Source organism: Sander vitreus, chromosome 13 (genome assembly GCF_031162955.1).
Source record: "Sander vitreus isolate 19-12246 chromosome 13, sanVit1, whole genome shotgun sequence".
Lineage (NCBI taxonomy): Eukaryota > Metazoa > Chordata > Actinopteri > Perciformes > Percidae > Sander > Sander vitreus.
In genome coordinates this window covers 14,738,548-14,763,395 of record NC_135867.1, presented here as the reverse complement: position 1 = coordinate 14,763,395, position 24,848 = coordinate 14,738,548, and the positions used below count along the sequence as shown (strand labels likewise).

The 24,848-nt window shown below is 40.9% G+C and overlaps 1 protein-coding gene across 1 annotated transcript in view; it reads left to right on the top strand.

Annotated features, from left to right (window-relative positions):
- Positions 1 to 5,153: 5,153 nt before the first annotated feature.
- Positions 5,154 to 24,848, top strand: part of dchs1b (dachsous cadherin-related 1b) — an 85,259-nt gene continuing 65,564 nt past the window's right edge. The window contains exons 1-4 of the mRNA XM_078265995.1: positions 5,154 to 5,696; positions 19,837 to 20,682; positions 20,807 to 21,004; positions 21,635 to 22,408. Coding sequence (XP_078122121.1) covers positions 19,855 to 20,682; positions 20,807 to 21,004; positions 21,635 to 22,408 — 1,800 coding nt within the window. The 5' untranslated portion in view covers positions 5,154 to 5,696; positions 19,837 to 19,854. The remainder of the gene's footprint in view (positions 5,697 to 19,836; positions 20,683 to 20,806; positions 21,005 to 21,634; positions 22,409 to 24,848) is intronic.

Genomic DNA, 24,848 nt, shown 5'->3' with positions numbered 1-24,848 from the left:
CACAAGGACAAATGCAGACTTTAGAAGAACAAGGACAGATGTGAGATGTAAGAAAGAGGAGTATTAAGCACTGAAGGGAATCTGAAGGTATGTATTTATTTATTCTGGGGACAAGTATGTGAGAGACAAAGAAAACAAATAGTTGGTGTGTTCTTTTTCGAATTGATTGACACGTTTCTTTAAAAAAGCATTTACTATTTCCAAAAAAATCAGGACTTTTAAAATGTCAGGTCTTTCCAGCCAACCAGGCCTTTGCCCAAGCAGCAACTATTTCCAAAGACCTGTGTAAACAGTCCTCATAATACCTCACAGCTAACAGGGGCACGGCACAATCAACTGTGGTGGATCATTTTCTATCTCGACTATGAATTGCATCTTTCATGTTAACCCTTTGGTATGTTTTCTTAGAAATCCAAGCGTATCTGGGGCCTGGGGTTCAGGAGGTGAAAACCAAAGTATGAGAATAGGAGTTGGATTATACATTGTATCCATTGGTAATCATATCTAACACATGCCATCATCCTATATAAATAAATTTAAATCTTCTACGATAGTGCAGGAATATAATGAAATAGATGTTGAATGTTGTTGAGGATTATTTAGTTAGCCTGTTAAGGAGGGCTTAAAGAGACAGGCGCTAAAACAAAGTGTTCCAGACAGAGGGTGAATACAGGCATATTCAGACAGAGAGTTTGAGAAAAATAAAGTGTTTTTTGAAGATTAAAGCATGTTTACACGTTCTAGTAGAAACCCAAAATAAAAGTATGAACCTGACAATGAGCATGATATGGGACCTTTAAATGGCTGAGAGGATGAAATGTACAGATAGTGGATAAAGTGTAAAGTGGAGATGTCAAAATAAAGTCTATCAACAAACTTAAATTGCTATTCTCCACTCCAAGCATAATTTGCATAATGAAAATGATTTAAACTACTATACAGGCTTCCCTAAAGAATATATGGCATTACAGAAAGAGCATAACATATCATTAGTAACTGTGTGCTGCCATTTAACTGTCGGAAAACAGTATGTTACTAAAGTAACTGCACTTCAAACTGCTCTCTTGCTTGTTGCTCCTCTGGGATTTGATTTTTATACTTTGTTAATTTTAAGAGATACCACATAACACTAATACTGCCATGACTGACGGTTCAATTCCAAAGTGACCACTGTCACAATATAAGGAAACAAGGGCATTATGTGTGTTTGACTTTCATAAATCATTGCTTTCAGGGAACGGGCACAGACATTTGGAGAGGCTATTGCTATAACACCCCCAGCTCATGTCAATGAAAATGATATAGTCTCTTTCTCCTCAATTCCTGATTCTGTCTGTGTCCTTTCTTCATACTCTGACTCTGCACTGCTCTGGGCATAGTCATTCATTTTTTTTCTCCTCATTTTGTTTAGTGTTTAAATAATAAAAAAGTGATAACAACTAATAAAAAAAGAAACTCTGAAACTCACAAGTTTAAACCAATGTTGGAAATTCACAACTTCAAATTGATATAGGAAACCACAATTATCACAAATAGTCCTGTGTGGCCTACCTTAAGTGGGTATCTAACCCACATCTTTTCGGTGTCAGTCAGCATCATTCCCCACTGGACCATCTCGGGGGCTGAGAAAGAAGAAACATCACCTTCATCAACCTTCAGAGAAACAAAGTTTGTATTTTCCTTCTGTTGGCCCTTAAACCTCTTAAACAGATAATCCATTAAAAACATCTTAAATGTGCAGATAATCCTTCAAAAAACCCTTTCCAAGACATAAGTGATAACCAATCAAAACACTTCAATATAGTGTAACACGTTTATCTATCCATTAAATAACCTGAAACCTGCTTCACAGATGTCAACTGACTCTGCGAAGTTTAAGGTTAATTAAAATATTGAGATAACATTTCAGAGCCCTCAGAGCTCAGTTGGAAAAGAAACTGGTCCATAGTCTAAAGGTTGTGAGTTCAAATCTCACCTTTGACATTTGTTTTTCTGTTTCATAAAGGATTCTCTTATTATGAAAAGCCAGTGCCTGAATTCATTAAAATGCCTTACAGGAGGAAATTAGTCCCCAACATGTTCTGTCTTCTTTTAGGACAAATAGTAAAACATTTTATCAACTCACCAAACAGGAAGTGACTCATAACTCAGCTAAAACGTCTCAGGGGAGTTTTAACCTGCCGATGGAGGCCACACTGATGTTTTCAACCTGGTCTCATGGGATATGTAGCCTGCCTCTGGCCACGTTTTTGCAGCACCACAAATGCGTACTGTCAGGTAACCAATATTCTGCCAGAGTTTTGAGAAACAAATGTCCACTGGAGGTGCTAAAGAGAAGAATTGTAATCTGGCTGAAATGGGTTGTACTTTATTATTTTATATTATTAATTATAAAATCGACATTATTTTAAAGCAGTTTTTTTCCGTGATGCTCAGCACAAATTTCAAACAAATGTATTTTAATTATAAGTAGGCCTAGCCGTACTCCTCCCTGCCCACAAAGTGGTCCAGGTTTACCTCCAGTCCCATAGTAGGATACTGTCCACCTTTAGAATCTGGGCCCAGTTCCGAAATCATTACAAATTCACCTCTCCCTCCCCCCTAAGCCCTATTTGTAAGAATCATTTATTTCCAGCCTCCTCTCTCGACTTAACATTTACTCAGTGGGACAGGAAGCAGCTTTTCTGTTTTAAAAGCTTGTACTGTAAAGAAGGGTTTGATAGTTTTGATAATATACGCCAGAAATATCATCTTTCCCGCAGTAACTTGTTTAGATATCTCCAGATACGCCACTGTGTCAAAGCACTGTTCCCTTCTTTCCCGGTCCTCCCTACTGAGGCAGCATGGGAAGAAATGACCCTCCTCTATCCAAAAAAAGGACTGATATCACAGTTATATTCTCAACTAATGTCTCTAGAAAACCATGACCTTTCAAAAATTAAGAACGGGTGGGAAGGCGAGTTGATGGTTGAGTTGTCGGACAGACACTGGGAGGATGCACTACAAAGGATTAACTCATCCTCATCCTGTGCACGCTTGGGGCTCACTCAGTTTAAAGTAGCCTACTGCATAGGGCTCATTTCAGTAGGGCTAGGTTAGCAGATAGGCCTATATATCCAGGAACGGACGGGAGTTGTAATAGATGCTCCCTCTCTCCAGCTGATTTAACACACGTTTTGGTTGTGTCCCCGTCTAAATCAATATTGGTCATCTGTTTTTCAACTTATCCGAAGTCATATAAAATTAAGCCCTGTCCGTTGATGGCAATATTTGGTATTCCAAAGGAGAGCTTAACTTTAACCCGGGACCAATCGGACATTATTGCTTTTACGTCACTTCTTGCCCGTCGTAGAATCTTATTGGTTTGGACATACTCCACCAGCGGTGGCCGAACGGTTAAGGGATGTTTTATTTTTTCTTAAAGTAGAAAAAGTTAAGTTCACGCTGAATGGGTCAGTCCAGAAATTTTACTTAAAATGGCAACTCTTTGTGACATACTTTGAGAATCTTAAAGTATTGCCTGAAGTAGCCTATGAGACACCTTTTTATTTTTTATTCTACTTCTTCTTCTCTCAGTTTCCTTTTTTATTTTTTCTATGTATGTTTATTCAAATCAATGGTAACCATAATGTGGTGGGAACTGAGTAGCCTGACTGTCCATTGTGAGACTGAGTTTAAAGCCTTGTTAACCAGCTGGTGTCGAATGTGGGCGTGCAGTTATGTGCTTGTTTTCAGTGTGTAGATCCTTAAACTGGTTTGAAGAACTGTGTAACTAACAAAATGGAAAAAAAGCTTTTTTCCCAGAATGTTGTCAAAATATGGGGGGCGGGAACTGTGTTGGGGGGGGGTATTACTAAGCAATGTTTTCTTTTTGGGGGGGTTTTGTATAAGGTTTTAGTTGTTTAAGATAAAATGAAACTGGAGAATTGTTTCACTTCCTGTAAAATGTAACATCCTTGATCCTAAAAATAAATAAAAAGAAGTAGGCCTATAGCCTATATTTCGTGCCTGCACCACCACATATTGTTTCTGTCAGAAAACTTCCTCAACTTTACTAATGATGGACTGCCACAGCAGCAAAAAAAGTAATTAAAAAAAATAAAAACTTTAATTAAAAAAAAGAAGAGGGGTAACTCAGCCAATAAGAGAAAACGGGTTGTTGCCCGGGCAACATTAGTCTGTAGCCTACCTGTGCACGTCCCTGATTGCTTTTTGCATTCACCACTAACCAAACAGTCATTGATGTAAAACTGTTAAATCCGCCTGATTCCACGCTGTCTGTACATCAGGTAATGGTCAGTGTGGGTAAATGTAGACACTGGTGGAAGTGTAAATGCACCATTTCCCTCCACTGACTGCAACATACACACTCATTGGGCATGTAGTCTCCCACAGCAAGAGGGGATGAATTGTTTGCTATCCTTGTCCACCGCCTCCAACACCCACCCAGACCCCTCCCCATGTTCACACCTCCCACCTCCACACCATCTCTCCCTCCTCCACACCGCCTCCCTTGCTCTGCTTGAGCGAAGCAGGTGTAGGCTTGACCTAAAATCTGGGGTGATGAATGACTCCCATCTTGCTGTGCTGATGCTAGCAGTCCAAAATGTGCGTGTGTGTGTGTGTGTGTGTGTGTGTGTGTGTGTGTGTGTGTGTGTCTGAACCTCAGCCCAGCCAGCTCTGCTGCTACTTCTCTCAGTATAGCTTTTACATCCAGATATTTAAAACCTTATTAAAATTGAATACCTTGATTTGAACTTCAATAATAAGGATACTACTCTAAAATGTCTGATTTTAATACAAGTTGGCAATATATCACAGTATTAAATCCGATATGAAAAATATATAGAATCTATAGCTATAGGCTTGTGTTGTAAAATGTAACGTTATGACTCATTTCCATGCATAAACCCCTCTTTTGATGGCGCATGGTGCGCTCCTTTGTCTTAAAGACTACTTCCACTGAACGGTGCTGGGGGGCACCAAAGTCTGCTCTCCAATCTCCTCTCTCCGCTCACTCCCCACTGTATACAGCCTCCCTCTCCTCTGTTCCCCCTTTTGTGTAGCTACCCGAATAAATTAGCAACCCAACTCGGTTAAGGGAGGAGAAGGAGAGTTGGGGGGCTGGGCCTTGTGGCGGAGGAGTCGGCTTTCAGTCGGTGAGATGCACGGTGCCGTGAAGCGGCTCTGTCTCAGCACATACACACACACACACCCCTGCCTGAGTGACTGGATGCTGAGAGAGAGAGAGAGAGAGAGAGAGAGAGAGAAAGAGGAGAAAAACGTTTAAGATCAGCGAGAGACCAAGCAGAGCACTGCAGGGCCACAGACGTCTCCTTTCTTCTGCAGACAGAAAAGAAACCGTAGAGCTTTCCAGCTAATTCAAACGCGCTCACCTGACACGGGAACTGAGACGCAAAAAGACCCTTCACTGGAGGAGTAAACCAAACCTGGCGGTCTACCGGATTAGAACATCTGTGGAATTGGCTCAACTGTCATTTGCGGGGGATATTATGTAAAAAAAAAAAAAGAAGAAAAAAATCCTAGTCCAGCTGGCCAGCATAGCTCCATTCAAGATTTTGTTCTGGTGGATTGTCTGTCGTTGAGGGGGAATTGGAAACCCGTTTGCATACTAATCAGTTTTGGAGGGGATATCCAGAGTGCACATCCAGAGCTGCGGAGTGGGTCAGATGAATGTAAGTGCCATCTCCTTTATTATCAACCTCTGTGTTCACAAATGCATCTGATCAGTAAGAGATAAATGTAGAGAAATTAGCCCTTCTGGTTCCCCATATAGAAGAAGGGTGCACCCTGCATCTGCACCTTGCATGCAGGAGCTGGTAGCTGGTCAGGCTATGTTGGGAGACCAGAGGGACTACAGTAGTATTATACAAGATCAATGGATTGTGGTGATGCAGCATAGCCTCATATTGATTATTGATTACCATTCACAGCCAAACCAGCTAAATAGCCAGGTTGGAAACAGAGAAAAGAATGGAGCCCTTTTAAAAATGTATAGAAACATGAAACAGAGGTTAGTCTAGTAGGCCAGTAGGCTCATATTGTCTTATGGAACTACTTAATGACAGTAAATGGTTTCCTCATCTGGGTTTCCAACTTAGAGCGAATACACTTTGTTTTGGAGGGAGGACAGAACCGCTTAAAGGGAAACACCATACAGTGCACAAAGTGATTCATACAGCATACTCTGGACTAATTCCTGACGAGACCAACTAATGTGACAGTGTAGGGATTCATGAAGACTGTGAGGCGTCACTAGTGGAGAGAATTTGAAGTACTGTTGTGTGCCTTTGAGCAAGGCACTTAGACCATATGCTACAGCAGGGCCTGCTCTGCTGATGGTGGTGTAGGTTTCCATTTTCTGTATGATTATGAAAACAGAACCCAAACATTGTAGGGGGACTATCTCAGTAGAGACCAGAGACCGCATACATTAAACATACAAAAATAAGAAGTCCAAGAGGATTTTAGATAGTTTTAATATATCCAGCAAATACATTTTGACACAGTTTTTTTTTAAAACATGAAGTGTATTTATAGCAGCCAGTTCTGTCTATATATGTTTACATGGCCAAAAGCTAAAAATGGGAACCCAGGGGCATATTTAAGTACCTAACCACAATAGTTATCCTAGTCATATCTGGTGTCTGCTGGCATCCACAGCTACTGGTTTTCTGCTGAGGAGGGATACGGATCTTTGCATTATTACACTATCCACTTACATGGTCTCATGTGCTCCAGCTCTGCAGCATACTGGCCTCAGCCTCAGGTCTGCATACAACCAGTAAGAGTTTGGTTTCTTGCAGAGTGATGAGGCGTGCAGCAAGACATTTTCTAACAGGAACCATATGGATATCTGTTGGTGCGGCTGCAACTGAGTAGAGCTTATGTTTGTACAAACAACTTATAATTACTCACATCAGCTGCTTAGAGTAGCTCAGAAAAAAAGGAGCAAGACTTCGGATATTTTACAATTGTGGCAATTAATATATTTCTAGAGAATTTAGTTATATCTTGATTCTTGAAGTCATAATGTAGATTTTTAGAGGATACAATTATGAAAAGAGGAATTCCAAGTTTGAGCCTAGACCACCATTTAATGATGGTATGGCAGCTGAGGTGTCCACCTTGACCCCTGACCTCCCTGTAAAAGATGTATTTATTCGTCCTCCTTTATTTATCAAGAAGAGCTGTGATGATTCACATTATTGCCATTACCTGAGTTTTTTTTTTTTTTTACACTGTCTATAACAAGCGTGCCAAGGCAGAGACGTCTCTTTATTCAGTTGAGTTCAGTGTCAAGTCTTTTTGTAGAGCTTATCAACAAAGTAAACAGTCTGCTGGTTCAGTGCAGCTGAATGGATGAGCATGATACACACTCTGCCAGGTTTAGAGGAAATTCTCATCAGGGCTGTGTTCAAAATACATACACTCAGCATCTGCTCAAAGACTTTATATTACAATTTTTGCAGGAGGTGACTGAATAGTAGCCATTACACTCTAACCCCCATTCCTTTCATTGTATATCAGATTATTGGGGGTGCATGTTTGCAGCAATGTGGCATCAAACTTGGCTTGGTTTCTTCATCTTATTCTACTACTTGTATTTTGAAAATGCTACATCTAATTAATGCTGGCATGCTGGCAAATATAGTTAAATCTCTGTTTTACATTTTTTTTCAATTTTGCCTTTTTTTCGAGTTAAATATAATACCACCACCCACCCACGTCTTTAGGGTCTTTTTTGTTTACTCTAATGGTATTAAGTTAGGGAATGCCCAAGTTGAGGCTTTATTGTTCTGCAAGTCTCAAGTAATCTTGAGAGTTTACTTTAAACTCTGGAGATATACAGTGTAATTAAATTGTGCATTCACCACCCACATTGACAATGAAATCCTACTTGTACTGTATACACTGTTGTCCTCTTTGTGGCTCCCACAAAACCTAAGAACAAAATGTGGTCTTTTTCAGTCAAGTTTAATTATGTGCATGATTTTATACTATAAACCCTTTTTCACAAAGTCTAAAACTTGAATTTTTAATTAAGAAAATACAAAGACACCACTTGTACAATATTGCAGAGAAAACTTATGGAGTGCTGCCAACAGAGAAAAAGAAAAAAACAGAAAGCATCTTCCCACCCAAATGTTGCAGCTCAAACAAAAATCTGTCTAATTGTATCCTAGAATTGTTTTTTCCTGGGTTTTGTTTTTTTGTGCATGGGAAGTCAGCATCTGACTACAAATATCGGGAAGTGACTCAGAGATTCCCTCTTACTCTCACCCTCTCTCTCTCTCTCTCTCTCTCTCTCTCACACACACACACACACACACACACACACACACACACACACACACACACACACACACACACACACAACATGCACTCCGACCTCCACAAGCCTTACCTTACCTCACTCGATGATATTCCTCCATTCCCCATACCCCAACAAACCAGACCCTAACTCTCAACACCACATGCTTTAAATGCTAAATTAACACCTTAAAATGAGGCAAGGCAAAATAATCATTTGTCCTCACAAGTATAGAAAATACAACACACACTCACCACAGTGTTAAATGGGTAGCAGATGACAGCCAACCAAAAATCTAAAGATTGTTTTCCCCTTCCCTGGCTCCACAAGTAGCTAGTGGAATTATTTACCCTCCATCTTTCACTCACTGGGGTTTGTGTTGGTGTCTTTATTTACCTTGCAGACCAGTCTTAGACATAACATAAACCAAAGACTCAATATTGAGGGGATTCCATGTAATTTATGTTTAGTAGGCAGCATGTGAACTATAACCAGTGTTAAGCTGCAGTTTTGCGTGATGGAGTAGCTTTGGTTTCCTGGAAAGCCACTTCTGTTTGCATCATCCATCCACAGGAGGAGCAGGTAGTTATTAATAGCTTTAGTAGTGGAGTCAGAAAATAAGATTTCCATTGATAAAGAATCCCCTTTGCTGATTGTTCCACATTTCATTAATTTTAACCTCAGGGCTTCTTGGTTGCCATGGCAGCTACAATCGCCAAGTCTGCCATCTGTGATTATAATCGTGAAATTTAATTACACCATTCTAAAATTTGAGCTGCGTGTGTGCTTACATGCAGAGAAAGTGCTTCCACAAATCACATTGAAATTAAAATGTGGCTATATCGTGTGGGTGTTAATTACCTTACTTTAAGTATATCAATGCATTGGTGGAATTTCTTCAACATTTTTTAAAAATTAAACAAATATAAAGGCATCAGGTTGTAATTTCATAATTTTATTTTGGCTTTGCCTTTAAAACGTGTTCCCAGTTTCTCAGCAGTTACCATCCTTGCTTGTTTAATTTTTCCTTTATGTTGCGAGAACTTCGGGAGATAATGTTTATATTATGAGGTACAAGTTCATACTTTGCAATGTGTGGCCGTTGAAACTTGTTCATATTAAATAAAGTCTGGCAAAATGAATCAAACCCTGATACATAATTATCCTGAGTCATACCTTATTTTAGCTCAGACCGAGGCTTACTTTCTGACAGTGTTCTGTAGTCTGTCCCGTGGGGAAATACAGATCTTACCTTCCTACTTACAGTATGAAGGACCATCTATCTGCTGCTCTGGAGAAGATATTAGTGTATGTATGACTGCCTCAACCAATCAAAGGAAATGACTGGACTCTCCTGTCAGATGCAGAGTGATTGACTAGCTGGAGTTTTCAGATGGTGCAGTTCCATTTTTGTTTGTTCTGAGGCCCAGTTCTAAAGTAATCGTCGTTATTCGGTCTTGGTCCCAGCTGTAGGGATCCTGTTAGTGTAATGATCAGGTCAGCTGAATGGAAAGACTACAGACACTAGCTAAATTAAAAAAAAATGTAAAAAGCTTTACAATGCAGGACAGTATAGGTGCTGCCTGCAAACCCATAGGGACTGCTTTTGGACGAGTTCCACTGCCCTTTAAAAATACCAAGTTTCAAACGTCTCGACTTGCTACAGTATAATCTTTAAAGTTGACAACAGACGTTGATACAAACTGGCCAGCGTAACCAGACCAGGCTTTTAGATTCAGATCAGGGATAATCACTTCTTGAAATGAGTTGCTATATTCCTGGAGGAAGCTGCAGATGGAAGTCCTCTAAAGATTGGTGTTGTCTCGAGTTTCTCCACTCTTTGCTTCTCCGCCGTGGGTTGGACCTGAGACAGTGGCCCCTGAATGCCAAAGTGTGGCTAGATCATTGGATCTCTGGGTTTCTCATTGTTGCAGTAGATGGATGGAAGAAGTGAGTTGGCTTCTGTGCATGCATGTATGCAAGTGTGTGGCCTTTGAATATACAGTACTTTTACAAAGATATGCCTCTTGGGGTGCAACTAATGACTATTTCCATCAGCAGTAAATCTCTTAATTCTTTTGTTTACTAATAAATTAAAGGTCCAATATGTAATCTATTTAGTGTAAGGAATCAAAAAATGGCCCCAATGCGTCAACAGATATTAAGGAAACGTGCTAAGTTGAAATACTATCTTTTCTCACAACAATGCTAATGCCAGTATTTTCAGCTTTTTGAAATTTCCGTTCCGTGACGGAATTTCTGTTTGTGTTTTGGCCTGTGTGTTGTTATCAACTGCCCAGTTTGACAGCCAGGTCGGGTTGCCAGATATACCTGTAAAAACGTAAACCCAGCGCGCTACAACGTGTAGCCTGTTCAGCGGCTGTAGCCGACAACGGTGAGTTATTTTAAGCCAAGAGAGGGGGGGGCTGTAAATCGGGAGGACCGTGAATTTGCTGTGTGTTTAGCGATTGTTGCTGTAATTCTAAGACAATAAAGTGTGTTCAGTCCGGTGGAGAGGACGGCAAGGTAGTGTTATTTTTAGTGGTTCTCACCGTAATTCTAAGCCGAGGAAGTGTGTCTGTCCGTCGGGTGGAGAGGACGGCGAGGTTGTTGTGTTTTTAGCGGTTCCTACCGTAATTCTAAGCCGAAAAGTGTGTCTGTCAGTTGGGTACAGAGCTCCGCATGAGCACAGGCTTTTATGACTGTCAATATAGCCAGCATCTAACGTTAGCTACTCCGCTGTGCTGTGAAGTAATGTCTGGCTATGTGAGACAAGCTTCTAGCAACATTGTTGTGGATGGGTCTCAGCCTGGCAACCTCCGTGAACTTTGAGTCTGGAGAGGAGGGGGTGGGGGAGACGACTCTCTCCAGTATTTTGACTTTGTACTGCAGTAACTATTTTAAACACTAGCTGTCAGTATTACATATTGTACCTTTAACGGTTCAGTCTATGAAATGTCAAAAACCAGCAGGTGTGAAAATGTCTTCATTGTTAATTAATTTTCTCTCTATCCTCTAATTGATTAATTGACTTGATTTTTCAGCAATGTATCCTTTCAGATGCCAGAAGAGACATTTCTGCTCGGATCTCTTTATCGATTCTTCCCCATTGAGGAAATGACTGGTGCAGGCATGTGTGTGCAGTATATGCACACATGTTTCTGAATAAAGTGATATATTCATTTCATTAGTCACATGAAGAGATAAATGTGGGAATGGCTATGAGCGAAGATGAATAAAATGTTGGAACTGCTGTCCATCTGGGTGCATGATGACTGAGAGGTGTCTGAGCTCTCAAGGCGAGTGGGCTGAGTAAAAAGAGGAAGAGAGAGCTTGTCTGTGTAGCGTCAAATGTGTTTTTAATGAAGTAAGCGAGATGATCTGAGCTTCTGGTAACTTCAAACACTTGCACTGAGCTGAGAGCTGCATGTAGGGCACCGCAGCGCAGGTAGTGCAACGTGTTATGCAAGTTAAGGGATTCAGAGACTGGATGTGTGTGGGTGGTGTGAGACAAAAGGAGGGAAAAGAAGAAAAAGTTGGCTGGAGAAAAGTGTTTTCCTTCGTGAAATTTTTTTATTCTGTGTTGTTTGCCATTGACATTTCTGTCAGAGAATCAAAGTGCTATTGATCAGTCCTGAAGTTAATTAATTCATTTGGAGCCTCAAACCCATCTATCACATCTCTTACGATTTCATCCATTATTAACTGATGAGTATTGATGTCTTTTCAAGTCTGTAGAGCAAATTAAAACAAAGACAGACATACGTAATTCCCAGGCTTACCACAAGACATATAATGGAGTAACATGATACAAAGGCATTCTCTTGGAGAACAGCTGTCGGCGCACCACTAACCTGAGAGAATTTAATAACTAATAAGCTAAGTCACTGCCCCATATTCTGAGCTAGAGATGAATAATTACAGATGTTGATAGTTTTCCAGATTTGTCAACCAAAGAAGAACCAAATTCCCAGTGTCTCCCAGTGAAATTAAGCCTGTAGCATTTCTCTTAGGAACATACTGACCTCTTTTCACCCTCAGAAATTTAGCTTTGTTAGATTTGATTAATGTTTATGTGTTTTCTGATACAATAACATGACCTGATATGACTTTCTTTCTGGTTTGCTGTTAGGCCATGCCACTGATTATTTCATTGGGTGGAATGTAGAAAAAAAAAAAGATTAAAGTGTGTGCTTGCCTATGTGTGTGTGTTTGTGTGTGAATGTGTTTCAGTTACAAGACGGATCTTTGGTTTCCCTCTTCCTGATCCTGTTTTTGGCTATCAGCTGAGTGTTTTGTCATTTAACTTTTCCTCTTTTCGTTCATTAACAAATGCTAGGATTCTTCTGATATAATATTGTTTGTGTGTGTATGTTAATGTTGTCATGACAATTTTGTGACTAAAGTATGTTCATATTGCCACATGTGCCACTCACCTCCCATATGTCCCCACAGCAGTTCTTGTACATTTTAAAGTCTTCCGCATAACATTGAATATTTCCTGATGTTTACTTGCTTCCAGTCAGTGTTCTGCTTTTCACTACAGTGGATTAAATCGGTGTTCTCCTATCAGGTAGAACTTAAAATGCAAGGGTATTTATCTCAGTCATGGACTTGTTCGGCTTGACAACTTGCCCTTGTGGGATATTAAACATGATCTGATGGGGAGGGGCGATGAGTGATGGTAGATGGCAGCTGCTGCTTCACCTTCAGGGATATCTCGCCATGCAAACCCTTTTTTTGTACTTTGTTTTATATTACAGTATTATCTCATTCTTTCTTGATCTCACATTCTTTGAATTTCCACCCACTATTTATAAATTGTTCACGAATCATCATACACACACACACACACACACACACACACACACACACACACACACACACACACACACACACACACACACACACACAAAACCGCACATTCACTTGGCAGTGTGGCCTTGAAGGTTGAGGGCTTAGTGAATCACCTCCGGCTGTGTTTTCACTTCATGGCTTCACTGACGGTCCAGAGGTTACATTATTTATGTGGGTGCGTGTAAAGCTGCATGCATGCAAGTGATTCAGCACTCAATCAGACTATGGTTAACTGCATGTCATGTTTCTGTCTCTGTCACCGTGGCAATGTTTTTCTAAGGAAACCTCATTTAGAATCCTTTCTTCTGCATATCTAGGTCCACTTCTTTCTCGGCTCCTTCCATGTGTTGTTCTCTTACTCCTTCTTGCCTGTCGGGCAGTAAAATCTAGGACGTTTTGTCACAGGGGACCCGAGCGAAGTTTGTAAGTATGTGTGACTGTTTTCCAGCTTGACATCCTCTGTGTGGTTAAATAAACAAATCTGAGTCATCACCCTAGCTTTGAATTGTCATGCTGCTGCTGCAGCAGAGTTTCAGGGTCTTCTGCGGTTCTTTTACCCCAACTAATATCCCCATTGAGTTGAGTAAGCATGTTCGTGGAGAGATGCAAAAACTTAAGTGTAACATGTACAATTATGTTGTAGCAGCATAGTGAATTGAGACTGATTTGATAACGTCAACCAGTCATGACTTGTAATAATGCTACGCTAACAATTGAGTCAAATATAGCTCAAGACATTGATAAATTAAGATGAACAATGGCTATGAAGAGCACTTGAGCCTATTGTTTTTTTTTTGGCAGACTAACAATAGAATGCAACATACAAAAAATAATTTTATTGAATATCTTAAATAGCACTACCCCCAACATGAGGACACATAATGTTCAACCAGGGCTGTTTTTTTATTGCTGAGAATAAAACAAAACTTAACAACAAGGCAGCGCTTTAACCTCATTTTCATCGCATCATTTCACATCCAAATGAGAGCATGGAGCCAAACCATGAAAAAATATCTCTCCAAATACCTACAGATTGGAAGAAAAATCTTTCACATGCAAGCAACATTCACTTCCTTTATCACAGAAAAATACTTTTGTCTTCTAGATTATTATTTTCTATATATTCTACTCTTCAGAATAGAACAAAAACTGCAATATGAAAGCAAAGTGTGGACACTCTGTCTGAGTAGGCTCATGGCACAGAGGCTCGCTTTTACTGTGAACTGAGAAGTTTCTGTGATGACGTGCCCCCCCGCCCTCTGCAGCCTTACTGATGTCACTGATATAGACATTTATGTAGGAAATAAGTCATAAAATAAAACTCTAGAGCAACATTTCATGGACAGAATTAAAAACAAAGGCCTTCACAGAGTTGATGTAAACCAGGAAAAATGTTACAGCTTGGTTCCTCGGTACAAAAGTTTGTAGTCATTGATATAGTTCTAAATGTAATAAGAAAAATGAAGAGAGAAATTAAAAGATGATTAAGTAATGATGGATCAACTGGATGTTTTATGTTCCCTTTTACAGTATGTATTTGTGGCTACTAGATTAGTTACTCTGTACCAGATCAACCAATTAAGTTACAGCTCACAGTAACAAAGGAACTGGTCCTCACTTCATCATAATTAATTCAAACTGACCTACTTAGATTCTACCAGTCTCCACTAACCAGATATGTAGGTTGGGTTTTACAGGTTGTGAGAGCTTTTACGGCTGCAGGCTTCCCCTGAGTGAGGTAACCTAATTGTGTGACTTAGTCATGAACTCTCTCACCATAGTAGTATTAATATTGATTGTGCTTTGGTGCAGCATGTGCATGTATATTTCAGTGTGTGTGTTACTGTTGAGACAGTCTGGCTGTCTGAGGGGCAGGAGCTGCGATACTTTAGATTCCATTTTGATCTAGGCAGCTGTGGAAATGAATTAAAACTGATATCTGGTGTTTTTATTTATTTTATTTTGTTTTGTTTATTTCACACGTCATCATTGTATCATTGAACACAATTTCAGAAGGTACAATGATCATATGTAGGCCGCGTGAAATGGGGAACCCCAAATAAGCTACTAAAAGCACGGGGGGGGGGCATTTAGTGTTGTCTGAATGTAGTCTGGAATGGAGGAAAAGTAAAACTGAAACTGAGGAAACAGATATGTATGTGCATAGAAGGGGATTTCAATACATACACACACACACACACACACACACACACACATATGCTCACAGTGCTAGTGACAGCTGGGGTTGGAAACGGGACATTTATATCCAGAGATCCGGGGAAAGGCGACTGAAGGGGAGACAGGGGTCATAATTGGCGTCCCCCTAAACACACACAACCCAAATGACATGAAAACTGAGATGCAAAGCATTCCTCCATCTTCTACCCCCACCAGACTCTCAGCACTCCCTTCCCTCCCTCTCTCCCTCCCTCTTCTCACAAAGCTTTTTACCGCTGCAGCCTGTTTCACCACAACCTGGCCTAACCTTTCATTCTCAGTCATTTAAAGAGTTGGTGTTGCTCTAGCCACCCTGCAATTTAACCATTGCTGAGAACTGTCATACTTTTAGTTTGTTCATGCTTTCAAATGGCACCAAAACTACAACAATCTAGTATCTTAACACCACATAGAGCGCATGAATGACATGGATTGCAAAAAAAGATGTTGCGAGATAAGAAAATCTGATTTTTGCAATTGGGGTTTTGAATATGTTAAGACAAGGTTGTATTCAGTGTCTGTCTTTATGACAGGAATACTGTATTTCTAATTTTAACTTTATTTTAAATTTAATTTTGACAACTTTTCCCTTTAGTCTTTCCCCTGTCTGACTTTACTGTCATTTACAGGAACTAGCCAATGTTTGTTCTGGTTGAGACAGAAGCAGTTGCAGAGCTGAATGAGTGGCTGCCAACTATCTACAGGCAAGACCTCTCAACCGCTGAGGAACTAGCTGAATGCAACCCTGTGCTGTTCTACCAAATCACAAGAAACATGGCTGAGATAGAGGCGGTGTGGAGAGGCCGTTTGTTACTTGGAACTTTGTGACTTTGGGTCCTGTTTAGCTTGGCCCACGGGTAGCTATGGCGTGCCCTACTAGATCTGCTAAATCCATTAGAGGGGATGGACGGAAGGAAGGAGGAGGGACGGACATGGGAGGGAGATAGAGAGGCCTGTTTAGAATTGGCACTGCATGAGGAAAAGCTATTCCTCACAACTAAGATATGACAGCGCAAACACACTCACGCACATCCTCATACACATACTGTACTGCTTTAAATGGTCACATCCTATAGAAAACACTTTGGTTTTCTATTATATGGAAACAGCACTTAAGAGTGGAGGCCCATGTATTTGAGGCTTTGAGGCTTGTGCACAGCAGAGGCAGATTATGGGGGTGCAGTGCCAGATATAATGCGGCTGAGACTGCATGGAGCCCTCCGGGTCTGCCCTGCCTGGCTGTCAATGTGGTCGCACAGAGATGATGTCACTGCTTGCATGCACATGTGTTGTGCAGGCGTACAATGACACAGATGTATAAAGATACATGCATTCAAACAGACTTCAAACTTGTTCTGTGTTGTTTTTTCATATTTTATGTAAATCTTTGAATTTAAGATGTAATTAATACCATAATTTGTGTTAAATACTAGAAACGCCATTTATCATAATTAGCAGAATGTAATAAAGAGTGCCACTAGAGGGAGTGAATCAAGTGGCTGTCTTTTCCAATGGCCAACTGTCTAAGCCAGTATCCTTTCAGCATGAGCTTTTTTTTAGCCCTTGCTTGCTCCATTCCTCATCAGCTTGTGTTGTCCAGTGTAAACACAGGTATATTACAGCATGTGTCAAAAGGGAGATGATGTCATGCACTGACTGCTCATTGACAGTGACAGATTGCAGCCGTGCAAACTGTTCATCAATACAACCTTTCACTGACACTCAACTAAAGCAATGAGGGAGAGAGGACATAAAAGGACACACATACGCAATCGCACACTTTGAAATACACCATTCTGACTTTCCTTTTCAATCATAAGTTTCTACTACACAGCTCAGTAGTCCCTAAAGACAATAAGGCAGTCAAGCCAAAGCAAACTGTAATCACTCCTCAGAATGTAACTTGTTCTATTGTTTCCTAAATCCAGTCTTTCCATCTCTCTTGTTCTTTTTTTGTCCTCCCTGGTGTTCTCAATGGCTGCATTATGGTACTGTAGTGTACTGTTAGTTCATTTCATTACAGTGTGAGTTTCCCTCCCAGCAGTAGAAAGGTTTCTTTTTATCATTACACGCCTAATTCTCTCTCTGAGACCTACTCTTTCAACTTCTCTCTTTTGTTCTCTTTCCTCCTGCGCTTATTCAAGACAGACATTCCCATAGTCACAAAAACTCACAACTACTTTGACAAACACAACAAAAGAAAGGCGTGTATGCAGACTATGCTCAGGCTCAGATCTGCTTCCCTCTTTGCGTAGGAGTGCAGCAACTGTCCAGAGCAGCTGTCTAGACCAGATGTAGAGGTCAGTGACCATACTAGAGGGGCCACTATCAGTGCCCCTCTCTCTGTCCCAGTGGAGCTATAGACTTTATTAATCTCTCCTCTTCTGAGGCCTCATAAACTACCTCAGGAGGTCAGGGTCAATAGTAAGACTGGTGGGGTGGTGATTGCAGGAGGATTCATTAGATATTGAATAACGTTTTTTATGCTGTTATCCACAGTCTAAATAGTCAGGAGCTATAGTATTTTCCGGCAGCCTTGAGAAGAAACTGAAAATAAACTAATTATGTTAAGCTCAACTACAAGCAAATATTTAAGCATTTCTACTGTATGTGTCTCTGATTCCGATTAAGGTGATTGACACAGTGAATCTGCTGAGTGCAACCTCACTTTGATCAACTTATTGTTTATTAGAAATAAACTGCTTTTCATCCTCTTTCTATATATGGAATGGTAGTCAGCCTATGGCTTTTTTGGTGTGAGTGTGAATGCTTTAATTCAACGTATGTGCAGATACTGCAGCCGGCAGCAGGCTGGCTTTCTCTCAAGAGGTGGAAGACATTCCTTAGGTTAACTGTCCAGACTATACATGCACTGGGGGAGTTATTGTCTGGGTGAATATGGCTGGCCAGCAAAGGCCAACAACCACCATTGACAACTAACCTCCTGTGTGCTACTAGCCCTTTGCGTGCGTCACACATCTATAGTTTTGATGATTTGTACCAAACATTAGCTAATAGAGGCAGGACTTATTCATATTCCAGAGGGTTTAGGTGTTTAATGTAGAAGATTGTTAAAGCAGCACCCCTCTGGTCTGTGTGATGAATGAGTTAGGTTAGGGCTTGATGGTCCTCCTCATTGCAGGATGTTTTGAAGAGTTATACGCTCAATAAATCTTTCCCTTTAAATATGAGAGGGACATGCATAAACAATTGCTCTCATTTTGAACATAATCTAAATATCTGTAGACCTCATCAAGGGCTAAAATTAGCATCTATCTCATGAGAATTTACAGCGACCATGCAGGTTAAATTTGTATTTCCAGATTTGAATGACCGTGTGCAAAAGGTATGTGTGTCAAACCTGGGTCAAATACCATTTGCAAATAATTATTGGTGTTTGTTTTAACTTGCTGGAAGTACCAGATGGTGCGTTAGCTGCAGGATAACTTGGACACTGTCAGGTCAGTTTTAGATAGCCTTTTAAACTCTTGTGATTGCCTTTCTTGCAGTCAATAAGACAAATCACACTTCTGGCACACCAGGAATATAAAGAATTGTTGGCAAAAAGTGTTTGACCCTGGACTGATGCGTGCCTTTGTGGATAGTTACAGTATGTGTATCTGTTAATGATTAGATCCAGCCAATGACTGATAAGATTGATATAACATTAGAATGAGGAGGATATTACCTTCATGGATATGTGCATGATTTAGAGTTTGGGGAACAAAGAGGCTAAGCTTACAGTCTTAAATGACTGCTTTTCCCTATAAAGCCTCTGCCGAAAAAGCTATAGACTTACCAACTTTCACATGCATTCCAAGTATTTGTAAGTGTGTGTGTGTGTGTGTGTGTGTGTGTCTGTCAGCATTCGCTATCATGAAATAAAAATCTTACAAAGGATCATGGTGCCCATTTCAGTGTCTTTAATGGGTTTTCGCTTGGGTTTTCAGCGACAGCTCTGGACACTTTAAAATGTTCTCACCCAGTGAATAAAATGTGTTATCCTTCAGATAAATATAGTTTATGATTCTGTCCTCAATGGGGTTCAAGCCAATGTGGATCCTGGACATATTTAGACTTCCATTTTCATGCTCTTTCAAATCCTCCTGATCCAGCTGAAGAGTTCTTTCCAAAATGTTATATGTGTCTATTTAATGGGGGAAAAAAAGCTGAAATTCATCATGCTGTGTCTTTAATATAGGTTCTGGATTGTAAAAGTGTTAGCACGTTGTCATGCAAGGATTTAAGATACAAACTCCACTTCTTGGTCACAATTTGTTTTCATTTGGGCTTAGGGAGCAAGTGAATTTTCAAGATGTTTTCTAATAGAGAATGAAAAAAGCTGTTTAATTGCTCAATAATTCACACATCATAAACATTGTAGAAATACAATTTTTCTCTGGCTGATATTTTTCTCTTTCTCCCAGGTGTAGCAGATCCCAGCCATGCCGATAACAAGCAAAGGGTCAAGACGGAGGGCTTGGGTCAGTGGACCCTGTATGTGTTCAAGTCTCTGGCGATGGAAGCCACTCTTTTATTTCTGCATCATCCTTGTTCTTGTTCAGTCTACAACTGTCCTCGGAGCACTGGAGCTCCAGCTGGATGAAGAGCAGCCGGCAGGGACCATTGTTGGTGACATTAGCGCTGGGCTACCGCCTGGTGAAACCGGTGGTCTTTACTTCATCTCGGACCATGAGAGCACAGGCGTAAGCAATGATCTCAACATCGACGAAACCACAGGCATCATTACCACTGCACGCCGTCTGGACCGTGAGCAAAGGGACCACTATAGCTTTATCGCTGTGACAATGACGGGAGTCACTGTTGAAGTGTCGATCACTGTCAACGACATCAACGACCATGCACCTGTGTTCCCCAAAAAGAAAGCTGTTCTTAAGATCTCTGAGCACACAGCAGTGGGGACGAGGTTTTCCCTCGAGCCTGCAACGGATGCGGACAAGGACCAGCTGACCACCCAAGGCTACTCTATTTCAGAGGGCAACGTAGGCCAGGCGTTTAGACTGGAGACCAAGAGAGCTGCTAACAAGTTGCTATATCTAGATCTGGTAGTCAATGGACTCCTGGACAGGGAGAAGCGCTCATTTTACACCCTGGTCCTCGAGGCCTTTGATGGGGGCTCACCCAGACGGATGGGATCCATGACCCTGGAAGTGACTGTGACCGACATCAACGATCACGCGCCGGTCTTTAATCAGAGCAGATACCACGCTATTATCTCTGAAAGTCTCCAACAAGGCAGCAGCATCCTACAGGTTAGCGCAAGTCTTGCCAGTGTTCAGATATTGACTTATTACTTCAGTAATAGTTCTTGCTTCTGTAAATCCAGATTTTCCAGGGTCATTTTCATTTCAGTGTTTGACTTTCTTATCGTTTCAGGTGTTTGCAACTGATGAGGATGAGGGCGATAATGGTCTGGTCCTTTATGAAATCAACCGACGTCAGAGTGACCCTGACCGCACCTTTGTCATAGATATCAAGTCCGGGGTCATCACTCTGAATAGGCCCCTGGATTTTGAACTGAAGAGAGTCCATGAACTGGTGATCCAGGCCAGGGATAACGCCAGCCACCCTGAGGTAATTGCATGCATGGTTATACTAAACGGTGTGTTAAAGAGCTGTGCTTTTAATGATAACCGGTTATATATTGTTTTATATAAATATGTATTCCTGAAGGGTCATTGTTTTAGGGCTGCACGATATGAGGAAAATATGCGATATGGGAGAACGTTGAAAGTGATAACGATATTAGTTGCGATAAATAAACAGATATTAAGGTGTACTCAGTTCTGCTGCTTTGAGTATTCTGCTAAGATACAACAAATTGCTTGTTGAATTTAAAATAAATGAAAGTAAATCATTTACAACATTTTATTGAACAAATTGAACACTGAATTGCATTTCAAAGGCACCACTAAAAAAAAATTAGTTTTTAATTTTAATGTGCAGTTTTCTGCTGATCTAACACAACAAATCTCTCTTTTGCGATATGTTGCAGCCTTTCGCGATGTGTTTATTGCGCCAGTTGATAGTGCGATGACGATTTAAAAAAAAGATATATTGTGCCGCCCTAATTGTTACCCAGATATCTGTACATTAATTATTTAATCCAACACTGAAAATGTCCCTTTTTTGAAAAAATAAGAAAATAATGTTACACAAATTAATTTGAGCAATAAGTAACATGAAACATGCACATTTTCTCAGGTGACCAATGCATTTGTGACCATTCATGTCCGTGACTACAATGACAACCAGCCCACCATGACCATCATCTTCCTTAGTGAGGACGGTTCTCCCAGGATCTCCGAAGGGGCCCAACCAGGCCAGTATGTAGCTCGGATATCTGTCACAGACCCAGACTATGGAGAATACGCCAACGTGAATGTGTCCCTTGAGGGGGGTGATGGGAAGTTTGCTCTCACAACCAAGGACAGCATCATCTACCTGATATATGTTGACCAGGTCTTGGACAGAGAGGAACGGGATACGTATGACCTGAGGGTTATGGCCACAGACTCCGGCACGCCTCCCCTCAGGGCAGAGTCATCTTTTACCATTCAGGTGACTGATGTCAATGACAACCCCCCTCTGTTCGACCAGCAGGCCTACAGACAGACTATTCCTGAGGTTGTCTATCCTGGTTCCTTTGTTCTCCAAGTTACTGCCAGGGACAAGGACCAGGGACCCAATGGGGACGTCCGATATAGCCTCGTTAAGGTTAAAAACTCTCACTCTGATTGGTTTTCCATCGACCCGGTTACAGGGATCATTACTACAGCGATGGCTCTGGATTTCGAATCAGAGCCAGCACCTAGTGTGACCGTTGTTGCGACGGATAGCGGCCGCCCGCCATTGTCGTCCACAGCAAAGGTGGACATTGTGCTGCAGGATGTTAATGATAACACACCTGTGTTCTCCAACAACTTCTACAATGCCTCCATCAAGGAGAACACCCCAGCTGGGACCTGCTTCTTAGAGGTAAGAAGTTTTCTCCGCAGCTTTTTACCCCTCCCAATCTTCTTTTATCCAGCTCTCTTTCACTCTACTCTTCTTTATTTTGTAGGAGACCTACTGTTTGTAATTATGTTGGTTTTCAGTCTTGCACTGTGTTGGCCACAACACTATTGTCCTACTTTTGCTGCCAAAACCAAGTATTCACTGTCTCCCTTGTTCTCTCATCTCTTTATTCATGTCTTTTTACTCACACCCTCCCTTTAAGCTCTCTCTGATTACTCCCCTGGCAAAAGCCAGATTTATGCATCAATATAAATGAGTCTGGAAATCAAAGTCATGTCTGAAGTAAAAAGCAGTCTCAAAGTCCTATTTCAAAAAAGATGGAAGCATTGTGATGTGATTCATAAAACCTGGGCTATGAGAGCAGAAGCGAAGCCATTCAACTTGTTCATTTTGGGCTAAAAGACATTTATAAAGGAAGGAGAAAGGAGAAACGGAGAGAGAAAAGCAGGGAGGCAGACTTCACCTGCATTCCTGAATCTACAGTGAGGAGATTTACTTTGTGCTGGTATGTCCTCTCTCTCACCTCGTATGGTTGCCATGGTAACCAAGCCATCAGCGTAGTGTGAGCTCTCTGTATCTCGTGGCAGCTTGGCTGTCTTGCTTTTATCTTGATTCTAGCAGCTCTTCTATATAAGGAGGACCTCTCCCGAGAAATGAAAAAAGGATGACTGGCTGTTTGTCTTCCAGCAAGGTCTTAACTTGGCATCATGCACCGTTTAGACCAACTGTTTTTACAGGTTGGTTTTACCCCTCGGCCGTAAAGCGGACGCAAAGAAAAAGAAGCATTTCTGTTTCTCAGCATTTTTAAGAAAGCCTGCTGCTAGAACTTAAAAGTGCAGTGTCTCTTATAAAAGGCTTTGACCCCTAATCATACCAACCAAACTGGAATTAGATAAATTCTGGTAGTCTAATTTCACATTCTTGTAGGTTCATTTCACATGCATTTGGAAAGGATGGCTGGTTGGTATTCTGTGGAAATTGGCACATGAGTCTGCTCCTTAGGGAAGACATGAGGTGAAGAAGTAAGGGAATGTAATGAAGAGGAGTGATATGAGATGCAAATGCAATAAAAAGCAGGAAGAAAGTTGGATGGACCGGTGGAAGGATTGAGAAAAGAAAAAAGCGATGTGGTATAAATACAGCTTTAAAGTGATTTATTTCTAAGGTGTCTCTACAATCACAGATACAGCCCATCCGTTGCTGAATTATTGAACCCTGTAATTTCCTCCTAATTAGGCTGCACTGTTGAATTATTATATCCCTCAACCAACTAAATGAACCCCCTGGAACTCGATTCCAGTTGTTGCAATAGTTGTAATCAACTGTTAGTCGTTTTTCTAATCCTAGCCGGCAGTTATTCTGGCAGTAGGTGCAGACGTAATCCCATGCTGGTTTTGATGCCAGAGTGAGTGAATAAGGCTTGATTTGCTCATTCCGGCACGTTTCTCAAGGCTTGCTCGAACCGAGCCAAGATTCTCCGGGTAAGAGTCTCCCCACAGGGCCTGCGACTTGCAGGATAATGGTAGTTGAAGTAAACTTTTTATTCTGGACCAATGAAATATGTGGCCACTCAGAACACTTACACGCAAATTATGTTAAACCTGACATCATACCCTAATGGTTGTCCTTTTGCCTGCCAACCAGTTGTCAAGATTGTGGAGCATTTGGTGTTTTACTCTGTTAAGACAGTGACAAACTGAAGAATTGGGTCAGCTGGTCCAGTAGGCCCAGTTTACATTTTTGTGGGAGGTTATTTGGCACCGGCAATCAGGTTGTGAGGTTTTGTCACGTTCCTGACAGAGTCCAGATGAAGGCAGCACGTTCTCAGAATTGTACCAATATTTACAATGGATAACAATCACATTATTATACTGGCCTGGCTGGCTTGGTTTGATTTTGGACACGTTGTGTTAAAATGGGGAGGAAACCAGCAAATATTAAATATCTAAACAAGGAAAAGAAGTGTTTGAAGGAATGGGACACAAATATACATAAGGTATGGGGTAGTTTTTCTCTCTTTTCTGCCAAAACTAGAGTTCACTAAGCTCTCCTTTATTTCTCTCTCATTCTCTCTGTCTCTGTTTTTCTAACTTATTTGTTTGGTTTCTGTTTCTCTTTCTTTATATCTTTGTTATGATGTCTCTTTTGGTTTTTCTCCACTCACATTCACACACATATACATTCAGTAATAGTGTGTAGGAATTTTCTTATCAGTTGGGCTAGTAGTAATCTGTAATGTGCTGCACTGTTTATGTAACTGTGACACAAAGGAGTTATTTATTTCTTGGTTTCCCTGCTTCCTCTTCCCTTGCTTCCTTAAAGTATTTCCCAGGCAGAAAAGGTTGTGTGTGTGTGTGTGTGTGTGTGTGTGTGTGTGTGTGTGCGTCCATCTGATTCAGGT